This window comes from Phaenicophaeus curvirostris, chromosome 24 (assembly GCF_032191515.1).
Source record: "Phaenicophaeus curvirostris isolate KB17595 chromosome 24, BPBGC_Pcur_1.0, whole genome shotgun sequence".
NCBI classification, from domain to species: domain Eukaryota; kingdom Metazoa; phylum Chordata; class Aves; order Cuculiformes; family Cuculidae; genus Phaenicophaeus; species Phaenicophaeus curvirostris.
Genome location: NC_091415.1, coordinates 5073888 through 5100147, shown reverse-complemented (window position 1 = coordinate 5100147; position 26260 = coordinate 5073888). Strand labels below are relative to the sequence as shown.

Below are 26260 nucleotides of genomic sequence, written 5' to 3'. Positions count from 1 at the left end.
AGTTTGACTTCCAAATGTGAGACTAAATTCTCATTCCTCATCAGCACTGCAAGCTCTGAAACTCTTCAGGTTAGCTGGGTTCCTCCCCAGCTGGAAAAGAAAATGCAAGGCAATGTCACAGCTATTTCTTCGGTGTCACATTTGTACAATGCAAAGGCCTGATCTTAAGAAGCTGAAAGTCATAATAAGCCAGACAAGAACCTACAGTCTGAAGCATTCATCCCTCTCTCTAGTCTTGTCTGAGGTGTGTATTATATTGGACTCAAGGGCTGAGTTTTCAGAACTGCATTTTCAGAAATGAACTGCAGCTGAAAGTGGGGCCCCTAAAATAAGCAAGATTAACAAATGTTCCCACCTCCAGCAATTCTGACAATGACACCAACCGACAGATTTTCATCACCCTTTTGGCTGAGCCCTCCTGGAGCTGTGGACATATTTTCTACAGGCAGAGCTCTTTACAAAACTCGCCTTTCCCAACACAGAGACTATACAGATTCCTAATCGCAGCCAAGTTTGACCACAGATACCATAACACCAATCCGTCTCTCTTCCCTCTTTGTTGACGCAAAAATGCCTTGGAGAAATAATATCAATCTGTCTTTGCTAATTGATGGTGTTGTGTTGGCTTTGACCCATCAGTTGATTGGCCATCCTCAACTATCATTTCCTAAACCCAGTGTTTTATCTGTTTGTTTATCTTCCCTGGCCTTGTTTGCACACAGCCACCACCCAAAACCTTCTCTCTGTCCAGGGAGTAGGATTTATCGCCTCTGTTTCAGTAGCAGCAGAACAATGTAGGGCCTATGCAAACAAGAACTGCTGTTTTCTTTTGCTTTTCATTTATTCCTTAGTGGTAAATTAGCGCATTCCAAAACAAACAAAAATTAGAAGGTTTAGGACCCAAAAAGCAATATAATAGAGGCTGAAGACAGGTCGCATTTAGAAGTTAAGCAACAAGTACCCCTTGAAAGCAAATGAAATGTTTAATCTGTGATGCATACCTCAAATTGTTTCTGGCTGGCAGTGATGTTTAGCACTGTGTGTGAAAGGCAGAGGCTCAGCTCTCTTGACACCACACACAGGAGAGACCTGGGCTCAGCCTGTAAGCTGCCCTGTGTAGGGACCAGCTTTATCTTCCCTCCAAGCACTCCAACAACCAAATGTGACAAAAGTAAGAGCTAATTTACGTGCAAATTCACATAGTTTGAGTTTAGAGGTCTAGAGGGTAGGCAATTGTAACCCTTAGATTTTGTCCTGCCTCTGGCACCAAGGCTGACCTTCCAGGGGACCCTAAAGAACCACACATTATGCAAAAGCATTGATCCACACACCAGCTCCTCCTCTGATTTTGCTCCAGCCCAAGCCGATGTGTTGGCCTGGCATTTGCAAGCCAGCGAAGGGCTGCCACGTGCCTTTTTGTGCTGCTGGACAAGGCTGCCAAGGAAAAGAAGGCGGAATGAAGCCTCAGGATCCTGCATCAGCACTTATCAACTTTAAGCATTCCTATAGAGCAGGGTTGAAAGCCCAGTCCCTTCCATGACCACGTGGGGACTGTATAACCCGTATTCAGGATCCCATGTGGTGAACAAGACTTTACAAGCCTGGCAGATGAACATAATCCACCTTTACCTGCTCGTAGTACAGTTGAGCTCAGATGAGCATGTAGTGTCTGGAAAGCTGAGCTGCTCAGCACATTACAAAGATCACTTTGAACTTTCATACAAAGCCCTTTGGAGAAGATGCCCGCCCTCCCTCTGAAGAAGAGGCTTTTCCTGGGCTTGGTCATGCTGTTTGCAGCAATCATAGCTGGTTTGTTGGCTGCAGCTCTCCCTGGGCTACCTCTGGTCTGACCCGTGCCGCTGAGTCCAGCGGGCAGAGGGAACAGACGCCGTCACGGGCTCCACAGCTCAGAGCAAGCCTTGTTCTCAGCCTTCCTGGAGTGGCCATGGCAGACACGGATAAAAACTGTGCCCGGGAGGCATCTGCCGGCGACGGGGCATGCGCTGGCGAAGCACGAGGATGAGCAGATGGGTTGATTACACAGGGAGAAATGGACACTAATCGTATCCAGATTTACCAGCTGCAGGATTTCCTCCTGAGCCCTAAAGGACAGGAAGCCCATACCTGCTTCGTTATCCTGTCTCTGTTCATTAGCCCCTTCCCCCGCCCTGGGAACCACATTTTGGCCAATCCCCAAAGCAGAGGAGGGCCCAGGCTGCAAAACTGAGATCCAGATGGGAACTCCCACAGTGCTTAGGCATGGCTGCACTCAGCCCTAAGTCAGAGGCGTATCCTGGCTGTCAGCTCCAGCATGGCCAAGCTTGACCTGCTCAAGTTTCCCTAGTTTGGGAACTCATTGACGGACTCTTCTTTTGCCACTGCCTCTTTGAGCAGTTGGGAAGATTTCAGGGCTAATGGGAGCAAGATGTGCAACAAAGACTGCGTTGGGCATCACCACATTGTGCGTCACTGCATCTCTGCTGAGTTGTAGCCTCTTCTGGGATGGAGTCTGATGTGTGTTGAGCAGGGAACGAAAGAGCTTTTGGAGATTTAAAACAGCAGAGGTGTTTCCCAGCAGGCTCTAGGATGACCAGCCAGATTGAACTGGGAGGTGGTGTTGGAGACCTTATCTGTATTCTTATTTCCAGGAGACTGAAACACAGGTTTCATCACCTGCTTAACTTCTGTGCAGAGTCAACGTGGACAAGGGAGAAAAACACTCCTAGACCCCTTTATCCGTGTCCCTCTGCGTTCATCCCACCTCTCTTCAGCCGCAGTGATGTGTTCCCAAGGCAGTACGACTGCAGCAATAATCCCAGACTTCCTTCCTACTCATCTCCCAGGGCTTTAGCCCAATCCTTCTCCCACAACAGGAGCCCTGGGACCAGATGCACTGCCCTGGCTTTTGGTGGAGTCTCCACAGGCGTGCAGCCAGCCTGAAAAATGTTATAACCCAAGGCATTGCTCTGAGTAGGGCTTTCTGGGTCTCTCTCTCCTCACATGCCCAGTGCCTCCATTCCTAGCCCTCAGGCTAGTTGTCAGACTCTGTGGGAGCAAATCAGCCTGTCTGCATCTGCTCCACAGGCCAGGATGCCATGTGCTACTCCTGTGACCTCCGTTCCCTTCGGCAGAGCTGGTGCCCGGCACTGAGCAAGCCAAGACTGAAGGAAAGGAGAACCGCTCCCTGAATTCTTGGTGTTACTCCCAGAACCTCTCTGCCCAGCTGAAGCTTCTTTCAGTGCCCTCGCCTGGCACTGAAATGTCAGCACAGACTATCTCGTGAGCTCCAACCAGACCCTGAAGATCCTGACTGAATGGCTGATCGAGCCAAAGGTAACCGTGGCTTCCCTGCAAGGCCCTCAAAGCTGGGAGGAGGAGGAAGCACAATGCTTGTAGTGGTCTTGCAGGTGAGGAGAAGCCTCCTGCCTGTTTGTGCATCGACCAGAGCTGCCCTGGGATTCACAGCCATCCCCCTTGGGCTGATCCTTGTTCCCCAAGCCCAGCAGGACGGTGACAGCGATGAGTTGGCAGCAGTCACAGGAGAGAACAGTGGTTTGGGAATGAGTGGGAGAGGTGCTTGCAAATCTGCTGCCCCACAACATGGCTATGGACCTTCCAAAACCACCGGGCTTTGCACATGGGGTGATTTTTTGTTGTCATCCCAACGTCTGCCTCTTAGCCCCCACAAACCTCACTTCATACAGCAAGTTGTTCATGCCCCTTGCTGGGCAGCTTCTTCTCTTACATTTTCTGTGGCCAGAACTATCTCGTGAGTGACCTCAGCGTGCCAAAACCAGCGTGTGTTAGCCCTGCATATCTCACGGGCTTTCCAAATGCAAATCCAGACAGCACAGCTCAGTGCCCATGAGCAACCCAACAATAACAAACCAGCCACCTCGCTTTGTCCTCCCAGACCTCACCTTGCGCAGCAGCCAAGTAACATCAAAGATAAACAGTAGCCATGAGCAACTTCACAAAAACAAACCAGTACTACAGGAAAAAAAATGGGGGGGGGGGATATTAGAGAATGAAGGAGGTGGCAGAGAGAAAGAGGGAAAAAAACACAGGAAAGAAGATAAGCAATATTGATTCTTTTGAGAACTGGCTGTGGGGTGGCGTGGAGGGTGAATCAGAACTGAGTACCTGTGGATACTCTATGGTGCCCATGAAGCTGCTAGCAATAGTTCTTGCTTGGAGAAGATTCCTATTAAACTTGTGCCCTTGAATTCATTGGAACAAGCTGGCAGTTAGTGGAAAGGCTGAGGACTGAGCTTGCAAAGGCCTTTTACCCCCTCTCCCCCCATCAGAAGTCATCACTGGAAGGGTGAAGCTGATTACGTGGATGGTTCAGCATGGGGAAAGCTGCTCTCTGTGGGGTTGGCCTGTGGTTACACTGAGCGCAGCACTCACTGCGTCTGTAAATCAGGCAATTTTCACCAATGCAGGTTTTGCTCTAAGGTTTTTTTCTTTTTTTTTTTTTTTTTTAAAAAAAGGCAAAAGAATAAAGGAAATCACAATCTGAATTCTGCCTTGGCCAAAGCTGGCCCTTTTAAGGAAAGGAAAATTCCCAGAGCCACCCTTGACAAAGCTGGAGGCCCAATCCTGCTGTCAGGAATTTCAGTGAAAATCCAGAGTGGCTCTGCTGACTTCTGGTGGGTTAGTAGCGGAATGAGGTTCAAGAGGAAAAGCTCCTAGAGACGGAGCCGAGCTCACACCCGAGCAGCCTGAGAGCAAGCTCAGGATTCAAAGGCCATAAACAGGAGAAAGATCCAACTCTCCACTTCAAGAATTAATCCTTTTTGCTGAGCCATGTTCTGGAAGCATGAGCCCTATTTTCCTGCGAACTGTGTGGAATAAAACAGCTGTGTCCCTTGGCTGGATGGCTCTTCCAGGGATTCCAGATGTTTTGCTTAGGACACGTCAGAAGTGTCCTGCTGGAGTTCAGACTTTCTCTCCTTGCATGCTGCCCGCTGGAGCTTCAGAGGGTTTTTTATATATCTAACCTCCACCAGCTTTTCCCAGGGAAGCATTAGGGACTGGGAACAAATTGGGAAAGGTCTAGTTTCACTTCAACCCCAGTTTATATAAATAATCCGCAAGGAGAAAGCTGGAATGATGAACCAAACAATTGTGCTGCCATCTCACTGGTATTAAGGGCCTGGATGTAAACATAGAAGCTCCACTGAAGAGGGAATCCCAGCACATTTTGGGGGTCAGACCCCACGAGTGATGGACTGTCCCCAGTTCCCACCCAAACTAACCGTGGGGTATTGGGAAAACCCACCTATGGCTGAGCAGCACCCCAGTGAGCAGCAAGATTCCGAGCCAGACCCTGGCCTCCCGGCCACCAAACCGGAGTGCACAGGGTCACGCAGCTCGTTACGGGGGCCAGGAAGATGTGCAGCTCCCGGGACAGCATCTCGGGGAGGCAAGGAGCACGCAGTTCTGGGGGTGCCCTCGGAGCACGGCTGAGATGGCCGGCACAAGGCTGGTGGGTCCCAGAAGCAAAGCAGGACCAGGGTGTTTGAGTGCTTTGTGATCAGTTCGAAGGCTTTACTGTAGGGCCATGTGTCACTCACTGAAAAGGGTGAGTTGTTTTGGTTTTTTTCAGAGAGGAGGAGAGCAGCCAGGCACGGGGGAAAGAGGAGGAAAAATTTGGTGAAGGAGGAGGGGCAGCTTTCATGGCTCCCAAGCGCCTGGGAAGCGTGCGGCAGCCAGGAAGGAGGACCCTGCTCTGCAAACAAGCTGCTTTTGTTGTGTCCCAAAGGGGCCTAAATTAAGTTTGACAGAAACAGGGCAGATTCACATGCGTTGGGGCCGAACCCTGGGGCTCGGTTACGGCTGGGCAGCCCTGGAGAGCTTCGGCGTGGCGGTGCCAAACCTCACCCCGGTGCAAGGGGAGAGGCGCGAACCTCCACGAGGCGGGAGGCGCTGGGCGGCCAGCGATCGTCCCAATGCCTTCGCAAAGCAGCTTCCTCCCAGAAGTGCCTGGCTCAGTCCTTCTCCAAAGCTTAAAGGCTGCCATCGCTCCAGGAAAAGCAGCTGCCAGCCGCGGCCGGAGCGCTCCCTCGGCCAGCTTTGCCCGCTGGGTTCAGCAGAGCCTCCAGCCCCGCTCCCAGGCATCTCCCCGGCCTTGCCACCCGCCCTGGCACGTGAAAAACAAGCCAGCTTCTAAACAGTTAACACCGACAAACCCAGGCTGCTTGAGTTCCCTCCTTCCCCAATCGCTCCTGGTTTAATTCACCCCCTCAAAATGAAATAAAATTAGCCTCCTCCTCTGACCTCGCCTGGATGTCTTCCCTCCCTCCCTCTCGCCTTCCTTCTCTCTCCTTCCACCCTTGCCGTGCCGCCACCCTGCGCGGGCACGGCTGGCCGGGAGCACGCGTGCCCGCGGCTCCGCTCGGCGCTGGAGCTCCCACCACCTTAGCTGTGGCTGCCATGTTGTATTGCAAATCCGACATGATTCGACAGATTTTTTTTTTTCCCCCCTCCAAAGGTGCCCGGCGAGGAACTAAAGTAGCACCCGCACAAGACGCACCCAGTCCCGCGCGGCTCTCGGGGACGTCCCGGGCGGCGGGGCGAGGGCAGGGAGAGAAATCGCCCTCCAGTTGCTCCAAACACTGCACGTAGGGACCTGCCTATCTGCTATACGTCCCTCTCTCTAGGAGACCGATTATAAAGTCGGGTGTTTTAGCACCAAGGGCTGGAGGACTCGATGGGAAGGGGTTTGGAGGAGAAGGCAGGTTACAGCAACAACAAAGCGACTGGAGGAACAAACGTTATTTCAAATCAAAGGCAAAATAACCCAACCGCACCACCAACAAAATTAAAGAAAAAGACCAGAATTAAGAGTGAGGTTCGATTTCGTACCAAGGCAGCAAGAGAGACGCACCGTGGAAGAGAGTGGTTTTGTTGTTGAGTAGTGGCTGGATTTAGCTCCGCTTATCCGGACAGTCATCAGGGAAGGATCCTTTTCCGAGAAAGGCCAGTTTGAGTGAGACAGCTTTTTTTTTTTTCCCTTCTCTCGCTCTCTCTCTCCCCTTTCCTTCTCCTCGCAGCTCAACGCCAAGAAATGGGCGGTGCCTGGATGCCAGGCTCCATCCCAACGAGACACCCAAGGCCAACGGAGGCTGGCACAAAGGCGAGCTGGCAGGAATTCCTGCACTCGGAGCCGCGGGCCCGTGGGATGAGCCCGCCACCTCCCAAAAATCAACCTCCGACACCACCCGCTCTGGAAAGTTGCCCCGTTGGGTTCAAAAACACCCCACCAAGCTCAAGCACTAGGGGGAAAAAGGACAAGGGGAGGGAATAAAATAACCAAGACCTTCCTTTTAATCGAAGCAGGTTAAACAACAGGCCTGGGGAGGTGAATCATTTTTTTTCCACCCCCTCCAGGCTCCTTTTACCGCCTGCCTGTCCCCTCCTCCCTTCTTGCGCCTTCCATCGCCGGATCCCTCACCCGCTACACCAGCGTCCAGGCAGAAATGAGCCCTGGGCTCCCTCCTGCCTGGTTTTAGCACGATGGGAGGCGACGGGTCCTTGAGTACTAACACACACACCCAACACGAGAGGGATCCAGGGTGGGGGGAGAAGTGAGAAAGGATCTATACAAACCATAACCCACCCGCCATGGAGGAAGGTTGGGAGCAGTTGCGGCTGCGAGGGGCGGATTGGGGATGGTTTGGGTGCCAGGGGGGATTTTTGGCCTTTTTTCTTCTTGCTGCCCTAGCACCTGGGTTGTGCCGATTGCAAAAGAGGAGTCGCGGCGCGTCGGGGAAGAGGCAGGGGGGGCAGCCGGGGTTGGTAGCGCTGCTGGGGAGATGCCAAAAAACCAAAACAAAACACGTTTTCATTTTGCCTGCACCAGCCTGGGCGCAGGCGAGAACGAAAGAGAGAGAGCGAGGGAGGCGCACGCTGCCAGCGAGCCGCCGTGCTCAGACGCGGGCCTGCGGCCACGTCCCTCCGCAACCGCCCCAGCAGCCGCTCCCGCTCCCTTGTTCCCCCTTTCCCTGCCCACCCGGCTTCGCCTGCCAAGTCCGAGTTGGCACAGCTCCCCCGGCTGCGCTGAACAAAGCCATCACCCATCCCCGAGCCGGCGCTGACAGTAAGCAAAGTGACAGGCGCATCTTCCGCATGTTAATCCAAACGGCGAGAAGGCGATTGAGCTGCTGAGGAACCCCCCCCCTTTGCTGTGCATGCGAACCCCCCCTTTTTTTTTTTTTTTTCCCCGACACCGACCCTCGCGCTCCACCCTTGGCACCCGCCAGCCCCACCGGCCTCGTGCGGCGACGGCCGGAGCACCGAAGCTTCCCCGTTGCGGCGAGGCTGCGATCGAGCCGAAGCTCTCCGCTCGGCGGGCGAACGAGGCCACTCGGCATCTGCTGTACCTGTTCCCGCTGCCTTCATCTCGCCTTGGAACCGTGACAAGAGCGCACTCGCCTCTGGTGGGCTCTCAAAGCCGCGGGTCTGTAACCCTTTGCAGGAAGTTGGCACCGATCCCAGGTAGGACTTTACTCCCCGGCTCTCGCGCTCTCCCCCCGCCGCCGCCTCCCGCTCCCTCCCCTCCTTTCCCCCACCCATCCTGTCCCTTGGGTCCCTTTCCCGTCCCCCCAAAACATCCCCCCGTGCCCCCCTATGCCTCGTTGGCCAAGGGGCAAGGCGAGGGGCGGACGGTGCCGAGCCCCACGCGCCCGCGCTCGGGCACACGTACCCTGCGACGATGACCTGGGCAAGGCAGAGAACAACAACTTCCTGCTCCAGCTCCCTAAAACGCCTGTTTCCACGCAGGGGTTAGGCAGCGCGGCGAGACGGGGGGAGCTGGGAGGAGGTTTGGGGGTTTGTCGTCATTGAACCGTGCTTTCTTTTTTTTTCCTACCATTTTTTCTTTTCTTTTTCTTTTTTCCTTTTTCTCCCCCATTTTTCCTTTTTCTCTTGCATTTTTCCTCTTTTTTTTTGCCTTTTCCCTCTTTTTTTCCCCCTTTTTACTCTTTTTTGGGGGCCTTTTTTTATTTTTTATGCCTTTTTCTTTCTTTTCCGGAACATATCTTTTCGCCCAACAGCCTGAGCCCAACATGAAGGGAACGGGAGGGGAAGAGAAATCAAATGGGAAGAGAATAGCTCCAAGTCAGCAGGACAATGCACTGGAAATGGGGAGATTAGCGTAGCCCTCAAATCCATTGCGCCCACCCCATTTCTGAACCATTCACCCCCACGCCTCGTCTTTTTTAATACTCCCAGCTCCTGAATTATTCCAGTCCACGAGCGGGAGGGGAGCACACAGTCCCGAGTCCCTCAAAGCTGCCAAGAGCGTTGCAACAGGAAAGAAAGAAAGCGAGCGAGGGAGAGCCAAGCAGAGCCCTCACAATCGAGCAGCGAGAAGAGCAAGGAGAAATTAACATCCAATTAGTGCCGTGTTTAACGAGGGAGACAGAGGCTGCTGTTGTTTTATTGCCCTGTTCTTTTCAGGCGCAGCTGACAGGCAGCGGGGAAGGCGCCCCTGCTCCAAGTGACGTCATCATATTTTATTTTTTAATTATTTCCCCCCCTCCCCGCTTCTCTTCTCCCCCTCCTTTTTCCTCCTCCAAGTTCTGCAGAGATCAAGTTGGCCAGGGAAATTCAGGACTTTCTCGCGTTCTCCCTCCTTCCCCCCCTCCTCATCCCTAACACCAACCCCGGAAAAAAAAAAACGCACCAAACCCACCCCAAAGTCTTTGTTCTTCCAAAAAAAAATTAAATAAATAAATAAAAGAAGAAAAAAAATAAGAATAAACGTTGGGATCGGCGCCGGAGGGAGCCCGGAGGAGGTTTCTCGGTGAGTGCGTGCGTGCGGCTGTCCCCTCTCCGGTCCCTCTCCCCACACGGCTCGCTCGCCTTGTAAAACTTTGCAGCATGTGACGCTGCTCCGGCCTCCTCTGGCAGCCTGACAAGAGCTCGCAGCGCGCAGGCGGCTTTTAAGGGAGAAACTCCATTCCCAGAGATGAGAGAATTAACACATTTTCAGCGAGGGACGGCGGCTGGGACGAGGGTTGCCGCGGCGGAGGCGACACGGATCCTCGCTACGCTGGGTCACGGAGGGGGCGAGGAGCCCCATCAGAACCTGAGGAGACTTTTCTCTCCTTCCCAGCTCACCAACCCTCCCACTTTTCCATGGGATGGGGGTTCCAGTGCTGTGTGAGCCCAAGGAAAGTGTGTGGAGACCACAGTGGCCACGGAGAAAGGCATCTCGGCTAACCCCTTCCAGCCTTTGCCACCACCTCTTTCTCCCAAAGGTCTCTTTGGGGTGGGATGAGACGCTGGCGGCTGCCCCGAGAGCGCTGCCATCCCGGGAGGGGACGAGGTGCTCGGCCTGAGGGGAATTGATGGAGTTTTACCCCAAAACAGGCCCACAGCAGGCAAGGGGGAGCGTGGAAAGCAACTCTTCCCCTCCTCATCCAAGCCACCAGCGTGACAGGTCAGGCCACCGCTCCCAGCGTTCCCCCTCTGCCCTTTATGGCCTTTTCTCCTTGTTTCCAGAGAGGAATCCAGCAGGATCTGACTCCTCTGCATCCCCCCACCTGGGGCAAAGGCCACCCCAGGGGTCAGGACCACCCTGCTCCTCGAGGACAGGGGACGGGTGCAGGGTCACCGAATTGCCAGCGCCAGGGTCTGGTCCAAGTCTCCACCCTGAGCCCTTCCCGGCACCAGCTGGTCCCACCTCCCTGGCAGCGGGATCTCCTCCACGAGGGTTATTATTTCATATATATAATGTTTTAAAGGATTATTTGCCTACGTGGAGCTCGGCGCTGCGGGAGAACAGTGCAAACAGCCTTATCGAGGGCAGCCCCGCCGCGGGGGCACCTCCTTGCGCACGGCTGCGAGCCGCAGCCCTTTCATTGCCGCTGGGGCTGGCGAGGGGGCCTCCCCGCTGACCAGACCCCGGGGTGATGGGCACCGTGCAGCTACAGGGAGAGGCCTGCTGGGCTGCTTTCCGCAGCACGGCCAGCTCGGGGCTTGGTTTTAACTGCAGGGGCTTTAGCAGGATGGCTCTGCAGGTCAAAAGGGAGGGTGCTGCCGTCGCTACAAGCTCAGTTGCGCTATCCCTGTGCGCAAGGGCTTTGCCAGCACCTCGCTGCTCCCCAAGTCCTGTAGGACCCAAGCATCCCGGCCCCACGGAGGCTCAGGGCAGCCTTGACCTGAGTTTCCCTCTCCCGACTGCAGTCGCCGCCTCCCTTCTCCGCCCGACAGCTGGGAGCAGATGAGGCCAAAGTCCCAGCAATCTCTGTTTTCCGCTGAGGGCCGATAAACCGCGTGGGCACAGAAGGGCAGGGATCTCCACCCATCCCGGCTTTGTGCAGGAGAGAGTCAATATTTAATCCCAAGTTGTTTCCTGGGCAGATAGGGGAGCGTCGGGGCTGTTTGGGGGAGAAATCCCTGGCTCCATCCCAGGAACCAGTCCCAAACCTCCCACTACGCCCATTCATTTGTTCTCCTGACCACAGGTTTCCCCCTGGATCCCCTCTCCTGTGGGATCCAGGCTTCATCCCCATCAGCTGTGCCACAGGAAGAACCAGGGCTGGGCACCTGCTAACGAGGCAGCAATTAAAGGGAGGGGGCTGTGCAGGGAGGGTCTGGGTTGTCTCCTTGCCTGCTCTTGGTACAGGTGCCATCTTCATGGTGTAACATCTCGAACTGAAGCACGGGACAGAAAGAACCAGGGTTAGAAATGGGAGGTAAGAAAATATTCAACCATCCTATGAACAGCAGCCCCTGCTTCAAGGAAAGGCAGCACACTGGGAGCTATGAAACCTGTTTTTCACTTATATTGACCAAAACCTGTATTTAATTGTGGTGTTCCCAGCAAAGGTTGGGGGTCTCTGGGCAGAAATTGCTGGCAGGATGCTTGGTGGGGCGTAGATTAGGTAAATATTTTAGGTAAATTCCTCAAAGGGAAAGAAATGGCACTTTTCCTTGTGGTGGCTGCAGTCAGGCTATGGGAGGTTTTACAGGTATGTCACCAGTAGAAAGTGCCCTTAATTTTGAGGGTAAAGGTATGTTTTCCTGAGCCGGTGCTGTGATAAAAGGCTGGAGGGTGAGGACTCTGAGCTGTGCCGTGGAGGATAGAGTGGCTGAGCAGCAACACAGGGTCTCCACCATCCCCTCCAGGATAACCTGGGGTGTTTTTAACTCCAAATACCTACTTTCATGTATATTGTTTCAAGTAGCCAAGCCTGCTGCTGCCTCCACCCTCGCTCCAAGTGCACCCAGTGCAGTTTGCTCAGCCTAAACCTGTGGCCTTCCATGGAGCGAGGGAATCGGAATTTTCAACAGCTGCTTCAGCCCCTGTTTTAGGCAGGAAACCAAAGGAAATGCCTGTGTTAAAGTGAAACCTTCCCTGTATGAGGGAGCCTGTTACACAGAAAAAAAAAAAATAATGCTTTAAGAAAAGAAACACCCCAGTGTTGTTGTTTTATAGCTGTATTTTGGAGCATGGTTAAATCCTCTCTGAAATAATCTCTGGTGTTAGGGGATGGGGCCATGCATTATTCAACTTGTGTTACTGTAACATAAACTGTACAGGAGGAGGGAGGACAGGACCGACATCACAACACCGAAGGGAGGTGGGAAGCACCGGTCCCAGCGTCTACCAGTGCTGTCCCACAGGCCCTGGCTGGGAGGTGTGGATCAAACCCATGGGAAGGAGGAAAACCCCCGTGCGATGGCAGGTTGGGGATTCCAGAGGAGCAGGATAGGATGTGACCTCAGCTGCTGCTGCAGCAGCACATACGAACCTGCTCAAGGCCCCAGAACCTCTTCCTGGGAGCGCAGCAACACCTCTGTGCAAAAGACTGCTTCGTGGAGGAACCAAAAGGAGGGGAATCTGCCTGGCTGCCACGACAGCACAGACTGGTGCAAAAAAAACCTCTTCTGGGGAGCCAAGGATAAATCCTGCCCTGCTACCCAAGGGCCAGCCAAGCTCCCGTGTGCATGAGGAGCCCTCGACCCCGATGCCTTGCATGCCTCCAGCTGGCTCAAGCTTTATTCCTTTGTCCCAGACAGCAAGGGGCCGTGTGCCTGCAAGGTGAACCCTTCTGTGCGTAGCTGCGAGCAGGACCATGAGGCAGCCCCCGGCTCCGTGTCCATCAGCAAAACTGGGATGCCTGGTTTGGAGGAGCCTGGTGGGGCTGCGGTCCCGCTGGCTGGGAGATGCTCCTGCCAGTCCCACCCAGGACCCATCTCCCCAGAGAAATGCAGCCAGGCTGCCTGCCCAGGTTAAACCCAGCAGCTCTGTTGGCTGTATCCTCAACACAGCCCTTCCTGCTGTAAAAAGCCTTCCCAGAGCAGTGACCACCCGCAGCACATCCCTCCCCAAGCGCTCTCTTCACGTCCGAGTCCCAGCGCTGCCCTGGAGCTGCTCTTTGCAGGGGGACCGTTTCCCTTTTCTGTTTTATGCTACGATTTCCTTTTCACGCCACAGGAGGTGGTGTTGCTCCCTAGTGTTCAGGTACCCCCAAAACCTTAAATATGGGTCATGGGGTTGACCTCACGCAGGATGGGTTCCCTGCCACACAAACCTTTGCCCTCTCCAGAAGAGATGAGGTGGGAAGTTGGTCAACTGGCATAGCATTTCCAGCAAAGTGACCTTGGATCTCTTGCTGCTTCTCGGCTCAGGCTGAACGAAGCAGTCTTTTGTTCCTGCATCTCGGGGCTGGCTTGCTTAGTACCTGGGCATTTTCTGGTTTCCAGTGACTCCAGAGCTACACCCTGGACCAAAGAGACAAGACAACTCCCTTCTGCTCTCTCTGCTGCACATCTTGGTCAAGACAGCCATGAGGATAGAGCTTTGGTCCAGCTGGAGCCTGAAGCAAGATCTCCAGAAGCCAACTTGTTGCTGGTCTTCCTGGAGAGGAGGTGTCTTGGTCTGGCACCACAGACTTTGGATCAAAAAGAGAAAATATACATATATAGAAACAAGCTTAGGGTTTCTCGAGGAGTCCAACTTCATTTCTCCCTGCCGAGGAATCAGTCGATGGGGAAGCAGGCGGCTGACATGGGAGCTCTGCGGAAGAGCAGGCTGGAGCCACGGAACAGCTGTCCCTGAGGAGGGAGAGAGTACAGGGTCAGGACAGCCGTGCTGAAACCTGGACAGGGAATTTGGGAAACACCAGCTGGTTTAGCAAGAACTCACTGCAGGCTGCAAGGCCTGAGCACACCATGTTGCAAGGGAGAAGTGAGGTTTTGGCTCTGTGGGCATCGGAGTTGGGCATTTCCCCCAGGGATGAGTGAGCGAGAGGGGCAGAGGCACCTTGCTGCGCTGTGCAATGCATGTCACGGGCAGGCTGGTGCTGCTGGGCCTGGTACCAGTGTCTGAACTGATGGAAATGGGTTCCAGGCAAGTCAAGGATGAGGCACAGGCACTTTTAGGGCAATGCTGGAGACCTTAGGAAGGAGCAGAGAGAACCCAAAGCCCTGTGTGTGTCCCGCTCCCTCACCTGAGCACTAAGATACCTCCAGCAGTGGATCCAGGATGTAAACGCAGGAGCGTAGGGAGGGAGGCCGGCACGCAACCTGCATGACAAGGGGAAAGAGCTGAGATGGCCTGCAGAGGTGTCACATTATCCAGACAGGTAACACAAGAGCAGCAGCAAGTGTAAGCAAGGACACAGAAATGGTGTCTGCACCGGGCTGAAAGCCAAATGACTAGCTCATTATTTACAACGTAACAGATCATGCAATTTAATTACCCCTGGAGTGTGCAAACAGGGAGCATTACCTGGATACCTTAAGAGTCCAGGACTATATGCTGTATCTACACCTTCCAGCGCCAGCAGACACCAAGAAAACATAACACCAGTAGCCTGGATCCAGTCAATCCCCTTCCCATAAGCAGGAATGCAGATGACCCCTTGCAGCGGTGGAATCAGAAAAGCAAGCTTGGTTTTGCCCTGTCTGCATTAAGAGTTTTGCTTTCCTTCGTGCCGCTCCCTGGAACCAGCACAGTCCCTTTGATCGCCTCCGTCTCCCACCTAGTTCAGATCAGACCACACCACAACTCTCCCTATTTCTCTCCACTTGAGCTTTTATGCTGCTCTGGTCTGTGCCCTCTGATCTAAGATTATAAGCAACCTAAGACAGGAAACGAGCGGGCTCTGCAAGGTGCCATATAGTTTATGGTTCTGCATGAAAGCTTTACAATCGTAAGCAGAGGATTCAGACAACAAGGAGCTGGAAGAAAGGAAGGGAAAGCCTTAGATGTCAGCGTGACCAACATACCCACAGTTGTTCACTGCCATGAGATCTCCCACAAGAAGGAAGGGGTACGTCAGCATGCTCACAGCGATCTGAAAGCACAGAAAACCAGTAGCCTCTCTAATTTTCACCGTATTATAAAAGCTAATTTCCAGCTTTTGCACCATAGCAAAGCCCTCGTCTTTGGATATAAAGTACACACAAGCCTTTGCCCCAAACCATGAGAGCTCTCACCCCACAGACAGCAGGAAGAGGAGGAAGAACTTAGCACTTGTCTACATACCCCCATCACAAATTTTGTGTAGCTCCGGATCACCGATGCCTGGCTGAACTGGAAAAAGAAATTAAAAGGATTATGTGGAGGAGGCAGATGACACCAGACTGTCACTGCACAACATCCCTCTCAGCCTGAGGTGATGGGTGTGGGGCAGGAGAAGAAGGCAGGAAGCAACAGAAACCACACCACACAGGATTGTAGAATGGTTTGGGTTGGAAGGGACCTCAAAGCCCTTCCAGTTCCACCCCTGCCACGGGCAGGGACACCTCCCACTGGATCAGGTTACTCCAAGGCCCATCCAACCTAGCCTTGAACCCCTCCAGGGATGAGGCAGCTATGACTTCCCTGGGCAACCCTGGCCAGAGCCTCACCAGACTCATCATGAAGAATTTCTTCCTACGATCTCATCTCAATCTCTCATCTTTCAGCTTAAAACCATTCCCCTGCATCCTGTCCCTGCCCTCCCTGACACAGAGCCCCTCCCCAGCTTTCCTGGAGCCCTTTTCAGTACTGGAAGCAGCTCCAAGGTCTCCCCAGAGCATCCCAGCTGAGAACCAGGGAAAACATTTCCTATCAAACCTGATCTCCTGAATTGCAGCTGAAACTCAGCCCTCAGCAGAGATGGCATCTTTAGCACTTTCACGGGGCTTTATGCAAAGCTCAGTGTCTATTTTTATTAAATTAGCCATTAACCTCCCATTAACTCCTTCCACCTTCCATGTGCAGATGCTTGGGACCCCCTAAACCCTCCAACGAGCACTTCCACTCACGTTATCATCTACCGCGTAGGTGTTGATGAAGTGAGCCAAGAGGTTGCAGCACCAGAGGAAGATGACATCCCCCAGGATGTGTGGGACTAAACCCCTGCAATGGCAAGAAGAGGGGTGTGAGGTGCAGAAGGGTTGCGGTGCCACCTTCCGAGACGCCCAGCCCTCCCTTCCTCCCTCCACCAGCAGAGGAAACCCGTTCCTCAAAACGCATCTTTAACTTGGGGGGAACTGAAGGGAGAAAAGGAGATTTCAGGCCTTCAAGCGTGGTCCTCTGTGTGCTGCTGGCTGCTCCAGACAAGGGATGCTCTGGAATGGGAAGTTTGGGATCTGTCATTTGGGTAAACCCAGCCAAGTTCCCTTGTTCTACTCCAAATCCCCTCTTGGCCCAGCTCCTGCTCTGAAACCCAGGCAAGCCACAGATGAAGCAGGTTTCTGTTAAGCTTGTTTTGAGGATGCTCTTCTGGATGCAGAATGGGAATTTCATCTCTCTGTGGAATCTCTCTCCTTTCAGAAATGAAGAGGTCGGGGGGGGGGGGGGGGGGCAGGGCTGTTCCTGCAAAACCTGCTCTACTGCAGGATCCAGGCATGTTCTAAACGTGCCCGTTTCACCAGCTGCGTTCAGACAGCTCTCAAAAGGAGCTCCTGAGAGCCACGTGAGTGTTTGCCAGGCTGGGAAGAGTCACCTCCGAGTACATATTGATTTCTACCCAAATACCACGCTGCCCTCGGGACAAGGGGATCAGGTTTGTTTCCTGCTGTGGCTGCTGCAGCAACGAGGACCGTGGGTTCCGATTCAGCTGCCTCACTTGCTTGATGTTAGGGTTTCTACTTTTTGGAGACGGCGTGTGTGTTGTTAAGGCTCTGCCAGCTCCAGAGATGCAGCAGAAGTCTTCGACAGAAAGGCCACAGTAGCAATGTGAGTAAAACCTCACCCATCCATCAGAAGAGAACTGGATTGTTCATTCCAGCTGCAACAAGGATCCCATCCCTCTCTCTCCTCTGTCACTGAAGTCATGACAGATGCTGGGTCTGGGTTTATGGGATAACTAGAGACTGGGGGTCTGAGAAAGGGACTTAAAAACCAAATCTGTTTGTGCTACAGCTCTCACGCCTGGTGAGATGTCCAAGGAGGAGATCTGGTCAAGGAATATTGTTAGAAGATAACTCATTAAAAGCTGAAACAGCAGCAGGCAGATGGTGAAGCCTGTGATGTACAGTGATGTGACCCAGCAGGAGAAAACCCAGTGCCAGGCAGGGCTGGGACAATCCATCTTCGAGGTGACCACTCACAGCAGCCTCAGAGGCTCAGGAACATCTTTCTGGCCCGCTGGCAGACAGGAGGCTGCTGCAGATATGAGAGGAAGTGCGATAAGTCCATCCCCTTGAAAAGCCTTTATCTCCAGCCAGGCACACATCCAGAACGAGCGTGCGCCACTGTTATTGAGGTTACAGGCCATGAGAAATAAGTGCACCGCAATGATTTTATGGGAGTGGATGTGTTTGGATTGCGTTAGGACCGAGAGCTGAGAAGCAGCAGTTTGGTCCTACAGATGCAGTTTGTGTTCCTCTCACGGCAGAACGACTTCCTAGCGGGATTGCAGAGCGCACATAACTTCAGAGCCCTCCTGAGACATTTTGGGTTGTGTTAAATCCTTTCCTGTGAACTATTAAGTTTAATTAGGCTACCAATACTGTTTATTTTATGTGGATAGAAGGGAATGCGGCAACTCCTTTCACGTTATTTCCTTGGGAGGTGGAGGTGGGGGGCCTGCCAGGCAGGACGCTTCGGCTGTGCTCCACGCACAGGGAACATCCCAAAGGAACCTATATTTAATTGGAAGAGATTTGGAGCTGCGCCGCTCTGCAGAGAAGCAGTGAGCTGCAAAAGGAAGATACATTAATACTCAGTTGACAGGGTCTCTGCAGACTCCTGGCCCTTTTCCCTTGGGGAAGAACAGGGTGAGACCCCTGCGACTGTTTGCCTCTTCCTGATGTTTCATCTGGAGGCTCAAATTTTGTGATTGTAGAGTCAAAGGCACAAGGCCTGAAAGCCCCTCCTGAATTTTCAGAGCTGCTTTTACTATTATTGACATAATAAAGTGAGCGTTCTCCCCCCTGGCAGCAGAGACAGCAGGTGGCTCCGCTTTTATACAGATGCGAAGAAAAGGCAAGAAGTGTTAATTAAGGGTTCAAGCAAAAAGGTGTCTGCTAGATTTTCACCGGTGATGTCATCGATTTGCTACGTGGCTGGAAGCACCTTTCAGCTCCTCCTGGTCCAGGCAGGAACATCGCACTCCAGCCGTACAGGCTAACCTGCTGCCACCGCCTGCTCATTACAAGCACACATGGTGCTCTTCAGAGGAACGTGCTGCTTAGCCAGGCCCTGCCTTTTATTTCAACAAAGGGTGTCATTGTTGCACTTGATCTTGGTGCCTGTTGCACAAACAAATGCTTTAAAAGGCCCTTCACTGAAAGACAAAGAAGCATCAAGGGAAAAAGAAAGGTAAGAAAAAAAAATACAGACTTCTCTCAGGGTTCTGAAGGTCTGATTGAAGATAAGATCTATGGTAAATTTAATGGTCAAACTGGAGTGTTGTCAAAGGGAGAGATTCAATCTGTGCTCACTGGAGTGATGCGAGAGCCACCTGAGGTCAGAGGTTTTATCCGCGGGAGCTCAGTGTGACTTCTTTAACCAGGGCTGGCAGAGCAGCCAGGAGAGCCATCACCTTCAGACTATAGGAGAAAGAATTTAAACAACTCACGTACACAAAGAATCCCAGGATCCCTTCTTCCTTAAATATCCTGCTGATGGCGCTGAACACACCACTGCCAAGAAAGGGAAAGAGCTATAAGCCTGCAGGGGTTGTTCCATCTCTGTCCTGCTTTGCATACACCCTGCAGCAACCGACCACAGCAGCGTGTGTCCCAGCAATGCAGCGGGCAGCTCTGTTCTCCTCCTCAACCCATGAAGGAATCGTGCCTGGTCTCTGCAATAACGCCTGGGAGAACGCTGACAGCTTGCTGACAACTGTTTCAAAGCTGAAGCTAGGAGAGTTCTGCTTGGCTTTGTGTGAGTGGATACAGAAGCCACAACCATGGCACGTTGTGTTAAACCATGTTATTAAACCATGGCTTTAATAAGGCTGATTTTCAGCCCAAGAAACCTGTCCTGCCTCTGGGAACTCACACTGGCAGTCATGAGTTAGCCACAATCGTGTCTAGTGTGCTTTCGTGCAGCTGCATGCATAGTCTCACTGTGCAGAGAGGCAGGTATTACTGAAAAAGGCTTGGAAAAGTCTTGCAGACTACCACGGCTGCAGCAACGCTTTGTATCCCTGCTCTGCCTCCCTGCTGACTTCTCTTTCTATTAACACTCTCAGCAAAAAGGCAGGAGACTTGCTGTGTGATTAGCAAGGTGCAATTCGAGCCACCAAAATCCCCAGGGGCACAAGGCAGAACAGAGACACGCTGTGGACAGAGCCCAGCCATCACCCACCCTCTACATCACCACCCAGCACAGCTCAGAGTCCCTTCTCGGTCTCCCACACCTCCTGGGTTCCCATATCCCCCACTGCACGGGAGCGTCTGGCATGATTGATTCCCAGACTCGCACTTCTGTGTGCCCAAACCCTTCAGAGCTGCAGCCAATCACCTGTATTTGACTTCTCGGCCTACGAACTGGACCATGCAGCGCATAGAGATCACTAGGAGAAAAGAAACATAGAGCTGACAAAACAGATCCAGTCTGGGTTGCAACGGATGTAAAGGAAAATGCAACCTGACCTTTCCACCCTCCCTTCCCTCAACTCAAATAACCTCCAGCTCCTTTCCGCGGTCCTCAGCACTGCGAGACTCATTGGAAACTGGTGCTCTCCCTTAGCCTGTAAGCAATGGGAAGAATTTCTGTCCCTAACCCCAGCGGGATCCCTAGGATAAGCTCTTGGATAAACGGGAAGAGAGCATCTTGCTGCTCGGCTGGGTTAGTCCCTGAAGGCCACCCCAAGCGCTGGTCGCCCTAAGCAACCGCTCAGCCCCGCATCTGTTCTGCAGTTTCACACGAATCCATTTCTGACAGAGAAACACGTTGAGTAAATGGGGTTCGGGGGCAATCTGGGGTCCAGAGAGGGCTGCCAGGCAGAGGGACAGGACTCACCGTGCAGCGGGTGGGACACAAGCCGGGACACGCACTGCATCATCATCTCGTGAGATGTCTGGGAAGGAGAGACAAAACCCACACCTGTATGAAAAGCTGCACGGCTCCACCTGCACAGATCAGGCACTTTCCCTTAGTGCAGTGAAACCCAGTCCCAGTCCCTCTTTCGAAATCTGGTGTTTGTGGTAAACCTCTGTTCCTAGAAAACATTTTGTAGCTGGACAGAGTGGCTACTAAAAACCACAACCTAGAGCTTCTCTCTGAGTAATTTCACCTGCAGCCCACAGTTTAAGCCTCTTTTGCTCTCCAGGCAATCCCCAAAGCCATCTCCCCAATCACTTGTTAAGAGGCAAAACCCACTTCTCACCTCTTTCACCACTTTCCTAAGAGAGGTCTTCACATCATCCTTGTTAGAAACGTGCTCCATGTCTTCCAGTGGAAATGCCTGAGTGGGGAGAGAAGAAACATATAGTCAAAACTGACGTAGATGCTGACCCACAAACCCCTGATGTCTGAGGACAGACAGGAGGAAACCACAAACAGTTCTGTTCTAGATGGGAAGAGAAGAAAAACAGGCAAGAAGGGACACAGGAGCAGGAAGGACAGAAAGTATAACGGGAAGAGAAGGGTCACAAAACCGCTTACAAAGGCAACTCATTGTTCAAATTAAACTAAAATTGTTTAGAAAATAGATTTTAGGTAGATGAGCACTGTTCTCCTGTCCTAGAGGACTATCTGGAGCCCTTAGGAGATGGATGGGTGTTTTATTCTTCCATGTGCAGGCTCATGCAGGCCCCCGTCTCTGCTGCAGTAGCACCAGCCAACCCAGCAAGCTGATTTACGGAGAGAGAAGCTTGACCTTTACCTTCTTCACGCTCCCCCTGGTGATGGTTGATAAAGTGCTTGAGATGAGGCGAGGAGTAAGACCACGGAAGAGGCCTCTTTTCCCATCCACTTCCACAATGTGTCTGGCTGGGTAAGAAAACACCAGGCTGCCGTCAGTCGGGAACCAGCCAACTCCCAGAGAGCACCCCAAACACCTCCAGCAACCCCAAACCACCCCCGAGCCCAGCCCAGCACGGCAGCCACTCTGCGGTCCCACCACAGAGGATTTATAACAACCCTAAATAAACAGGATGCCAAGAATCCTTAAGTACTCCCTGTCATATCTGCCTAAGCTGGAAGGACAGCTCCAGTATTTTGGACTAATTTTGGTCTGTTGATTGTTTTGCTCACCTGAAAGGGCTACAGGGCAGTGTGGACTGAACCAGGGTACGGAGGGACAATCACACAGGGTGTGTGTTGTCACCTCCTCCCTCTGCTTCGGGGCATCAGGCTCAGGATTAATACACATCTCACAAACCTGTGTTCAGTTCCCACCCCACCTCCTTCTCCCAGGCAAGCTCCCTCAGGTCTCCAGCCAAAAAACAAGCCAGTAGATCAAATTTCTCCATGATATAACAAAGGTGGAATACAACCCACTACGTGCTTGTAGGTACCAATCGCTCCTGCCCCAATCCTTTGCTATCCCAAGAGAAGCCAGGGAGGCTCTGCCCATCTCCATCACCCAATGCTATGAATCTATTTGGAAAATCCACCTTCCGAAGAGCAGCACCGGAGTGTTCCCAGCCCTGGGTGTTCCAGGATGGGTTTGCAGTGCTCTCCCACTGCTCCCGCACTGGGTGCTCCCCACACCGTGAGTGCTGCTGTCTGATTCTGGGGATCAGCTACTCAGCTGTGAGCTCCTCTTCCCCCCAGGAAACCTGCTGTGAAAGGAACCCCCAAAGTCACAGAATATTCACTCGCCTCTGCCGTGCGCTCCATCCACAAAGAGAGAAACCCAGACCTTTTTACCCCTCCCTTCTAAACTTATTACCTTCCTTTTTCTCACTATTTCTGTCCCTTTAGGGCTCCATTTACAAAACAAACAAGCCGAGCAGGGGGCCAAGTTATTGCAGGGCTGTTTTGAAGGGAAGAAAGGCACTTTGCTCTAAGACAGACAAAACCCATCACCAACAAACCTCCAGCATCCAAACTCCCTCCCCCTGCAGCACAAACCCAGAGCGATGGGCTCTGGAAGGGGATGCAGTGCCGGGGACACCACCTCCTTGTCAACAACAGGTAGGTAAATCTGACAGCTTTGCACTTCGCTGTAGCGTTTTCTGTCTCACTGCAGCTTTGGGATGATCCCAAGGGGATGTGGAAGTGCTGCTGGAGGGTAGTTTGCTTGACAGGGCAGCTCCCAGCCCCAGTTTTAGGTAGGACCATGCCGGCACAAAGGGCTGTTCGCTCACCATAGGTGAAGAAGCCGGGCAGGTACAGGACTTTCCTTCCCAGCACGTTTCTTCCGACGATGGGAGGTAGCGGCTCGTGCCCGACCTGCAGGAGAAACTCTGTGAGTGGGTCCTGGCTTTCCCAAAGCCTCCAGGGCCACGTGGCTTCCATCCCTGCATCCGCAAGGTGCTGAAGGGCCACGTCCACCCCGTCACCTTCAGATACCTAGGGGTGCCGTGCCACGGGAGGCCCTTTCTTATTATATGGGGACCCTCAGACACATGGGGGCCTCATCCCTTATTTTATGGGGGTCCATGGGACATGGGGGGTCTCATTCCCCCCATTTTATGGGGGACCATGGGGCATATTCCTCCCATTTTATGCGTGTCTCCATCACCGAAGGGTCCTCACCCCCCATTATATAGGGGTTCCACTCCCACATTATACAGGGATCCCTAGGGCACAGGGGGAGTCTCATCCCCTCCCCATTTTAAGGGGTTCCTAGGGCACAGGGTCCATGGGCCATGGGGGGGGGATGAGGCCCACCCCACACAGGGGTGATGCCTCCCTCCATTATATAGGGGTTCCCATGCCCCACCATACAGGGGTCCCTTCACCTGTCCCATTCCATAGGGACCCCCCTCAAGGTGCCCCCATCCCCGCTGCAAAGAAGCCCCCACACTGTCGGGGTGTCTCCACCCCCACTTACACGGGGTGTCCAGTTCCCTGCTACACAGGGGGTCCCCATGGGGCCGGGGGGCCTCCCTATACTAGGGTGCCCCCCATTATAGAGGGCCATCTATAAGGGTCTCTATAGGAACCCCCCCATCACATTGGGGTCCTCTGCTGGGGGGGCAGCTGTCTATAAGGGTCCCTGTAGAAGCCCCCCTCATCACATTAGGGTTCCCTGTTGGGGGATGTCTGTCTATAAGGGTCTCTATAGGAGCCCCCTCCATCACATTTGGGGGGGCTGTCTATAAGGGTCTCTGTGGGACCTCCCACCCCCAAAACATTGGGGTCCCGTATTGGGGCTGGGGGGGTTAAGAGTCTCTATAGGAGACCCCCGATCACACTGAGGTCCCCTACTGGGTGGGGGTTTAAGGGTCTCTATAGGAACCCCCCCTCCCTCAACCACACTGGGGGCTGTCTATAAGGGTCTCTATAGGAGCCCCCTCCCTCAATCACACTGGGGGCTGTCTATAAGGGTCTCTATAGGAGCCCCCTCCCTCAGTCACACTGGGGGCTGTCTATAAGGGTCTCTATAGGAGCCCCCTCCCTCAATCACACTGGGGGCTGTCTATAAGGGTCTCTATAGGAGCCTCCTCCCTCAGTCACACTGGGGGCTGTCTATAAGGGTCTCTATAGGAGCCCCCCCCCTCAGTCACACTGGGGGCTGTCTATAAGGGTCTCTATAGGAGCCCCCCCCCTCAGTCACACTGGGGGCTGTCTATAAGGGTCTCTATAGGAACCCCCCCTCCCTCAGTCACACTGGGGGCTGTCTATAAGGGTCTCTATAGGAGCCCCCTCCCTCAGTCACACTGAGGGGGTGTCTATAAGGGTCTCTATAGGAGCCCCCTCCCTCAATCACACTGAGGGGGTGTCTATAAGGGTCTCTATAGGAGCCCCCTCCCTCAGTCACACTGAGGGGGTGTCTATAAGGGTCTCTATAGGAGCCCCCCCCCTCAGTCACACTGGGGGCTGTCTATAAGGGTCTCTACAGGAGCCCCCCCGCCCCTCTATCACCTCGGCACCCCCCCCACCCCCACCCCCGAGCCCCCCCGGACCTGTACGAGCAGTTTGACGTAGAGCAGCGGGTGGCTGGCGGCGGCGAGCCCCGCTCCCAGCACCACGAACAGCCCCTCGGTGCCCTCCGCCCCCGGGGCAGCCGCCGCGCCGCCAGGGGGCGCCCGCCCCGCCGGGGGCAGCGGAGCCGCCATGGCCTCACCTCCCCCCCCCCCGGCTCCCCCCCGCGGGCTGCACTGCGCCGGCCCAGTCCCAACGCGTTGCTTGCGTCGCCGGGCGGAACCATTGCGTGAAAAAGGGGGGAGAGGGGTGGGGTGGGGGAGAGGACGGAACCATGGGGGAGAGGGAGGAGGGTGGAGCCACGGTGTAAAGGAGGGGTTGTGGTGAGGGAGGGTGATGGGGCTGGGGGGAGAGGGGATGGGGGGCTGTGCCTTGTGCTCTGCTGGCCCCAGGGCTCTCCGAAGGGGTCCTGCAGCTGGGTCAGGGAATGATAGAACCGTGGAATGGTTTGGTTTGGAAGGGACCTCAAAGCCCAGCCAGTCCCACCCCTGCCAGGGGCAGGGACACCTCCCACTGGATCAGGGGCTCCAAGCCCCATCCAACCTGGCCTTGAACCCCTCCAGGGATGGGGCAACCACCGCTGCTCTGGGCAACCTGGCCCAGGGCCTCCGCACCCTCACCGGAGAACATTTCTTCCCAAGATCTCATCTCAACCTCCCCTCTTTCATCTTCAAACCATTCCCCCTCATCCCACCCCTGCCCTCCCTGATCCAGAGCCCCCCTCAGCTTTCCTGGAGCCTCTTTCAGCACTGGAAGCTGCTCTAAAGTCTCCCTAAAGCCTTTTCCAGGTTGAACAACCCCAACTCTCCCAGCCTGTTCTCATGTGGGAGGTTCTCCAGCCCTTGGATCATCTTTGTAGCCTCTTCTGGACCTGTTCCAACAGCTCCATGTCCTTCTTATGTTGAAGATTCCAGAACTGGCTGAAGGGCTCTAGTTGGTGGCTCACAAGAGCATAGTAGAGGGGGAGAATCTCCTCCCTGAACCTGCTGGCCACGCTGCTTTGGATGCAGCCCAGGGAGGAGTGAGTGAGCTGAACCATGGTGGGATAGTGATGAGATGGAGCTTTGGTGGGAGGGAGGGGATGGGGTAGCTGTGAGAGGGATGAGGGTGATGCACAAGGAGAGGAGGTGTGGTGGGGCTCTGCCCTCCACTCTGCTGTCTCGAAGGCTCTCCTCGGGCTGTGAGCTCTCAGGGTCATGGAATCACAGATTCATAGAATATTTTGGATTGGAAGGGACGTTAAAGATCACCTAGTTCCACCTCTCCTATCATGGCTAGGGACACCTCCCACTGGATCAGGCTCTCCAAGGCTCATCCAACCTGGCCTTGAACACCTCCAGGGATGGAGCAGCCACCACTGCTTTGGGCAACCTGTTCCAGTGCTTCACCACTCTTATGGTGAAGAAATTCCTTCTTATGTCTAGCCTAAATCTGCCCCTCTCCCGTTCATAACCGTTCCCCCTCGTCCTATCACTCCAAGCCTTTGTGAACAGCCCCTCTCCAGCTTTTTTTGTAGCCCCTTCAGGGACTGGAAGGTTGCTACAAGATCTCCTTGGAGCCTTCTCTTCTCCAGGCTCCTCCAGTTCCAATGTCCTTGCCTTTATATAAGTTAAGTGCATTATGAATTTTAAGCTTCATTTTTCATGGCCTTGCTGAGAATGTATTCTGTCTCCGTAAAGACACCGTTTGACTTCACTTTGAGCAACATAGCAACAGGCATTCCAATCATCTCCCAAAATGATCAACAGTCTAGCAATA

General features: G+C 53.6%; 2 protein-coding genes across 3 annotated transcripts in view; one reads left to right on the top strand and one right to left on the bottom strand.

Moving 5' to 3' along the window:
- C24H6orf89 (chromosome 24 C6orf89 homolog) overlaps positions 1 to 26260 on the top strand; it is a 146870-nt gene that overhangs the window by 57413 nt on the left and 63197 nt on the right. The gene's annotated exons all lie outside the window — the stretch shown is intronic.
- On the bottom strand, positions 12168 to 24661 carry MTCH1 (mitochondrial carrier 1). The gene is made up of 12 exons (XM_069875829.1): positions 24484 to 24661; positions 22720 to 22804; positions 21291 to 21397; positions 20793 to 20870; positions 20426 to 20483; positions 19925 to 19976; positions 19039 to 19098; positions 16273 to 16366; positions 15509 to 15556; positions 15250 to 15317; positions 14469 to 14544; positions 12168 to 14073 (listed from the first exon to the last, which is right to left on the bottom strand). Exons 1-12 carry the CDS (start codon positions 24634 to 24636, stop codon positions 13999 to 14001), a joined length of 954 nt encoding a protein of 317 aa, XP_069731930.1. The 5' UTR covers positions 24637 to 24661; the 3' UTR covers positions 12168 to 13998.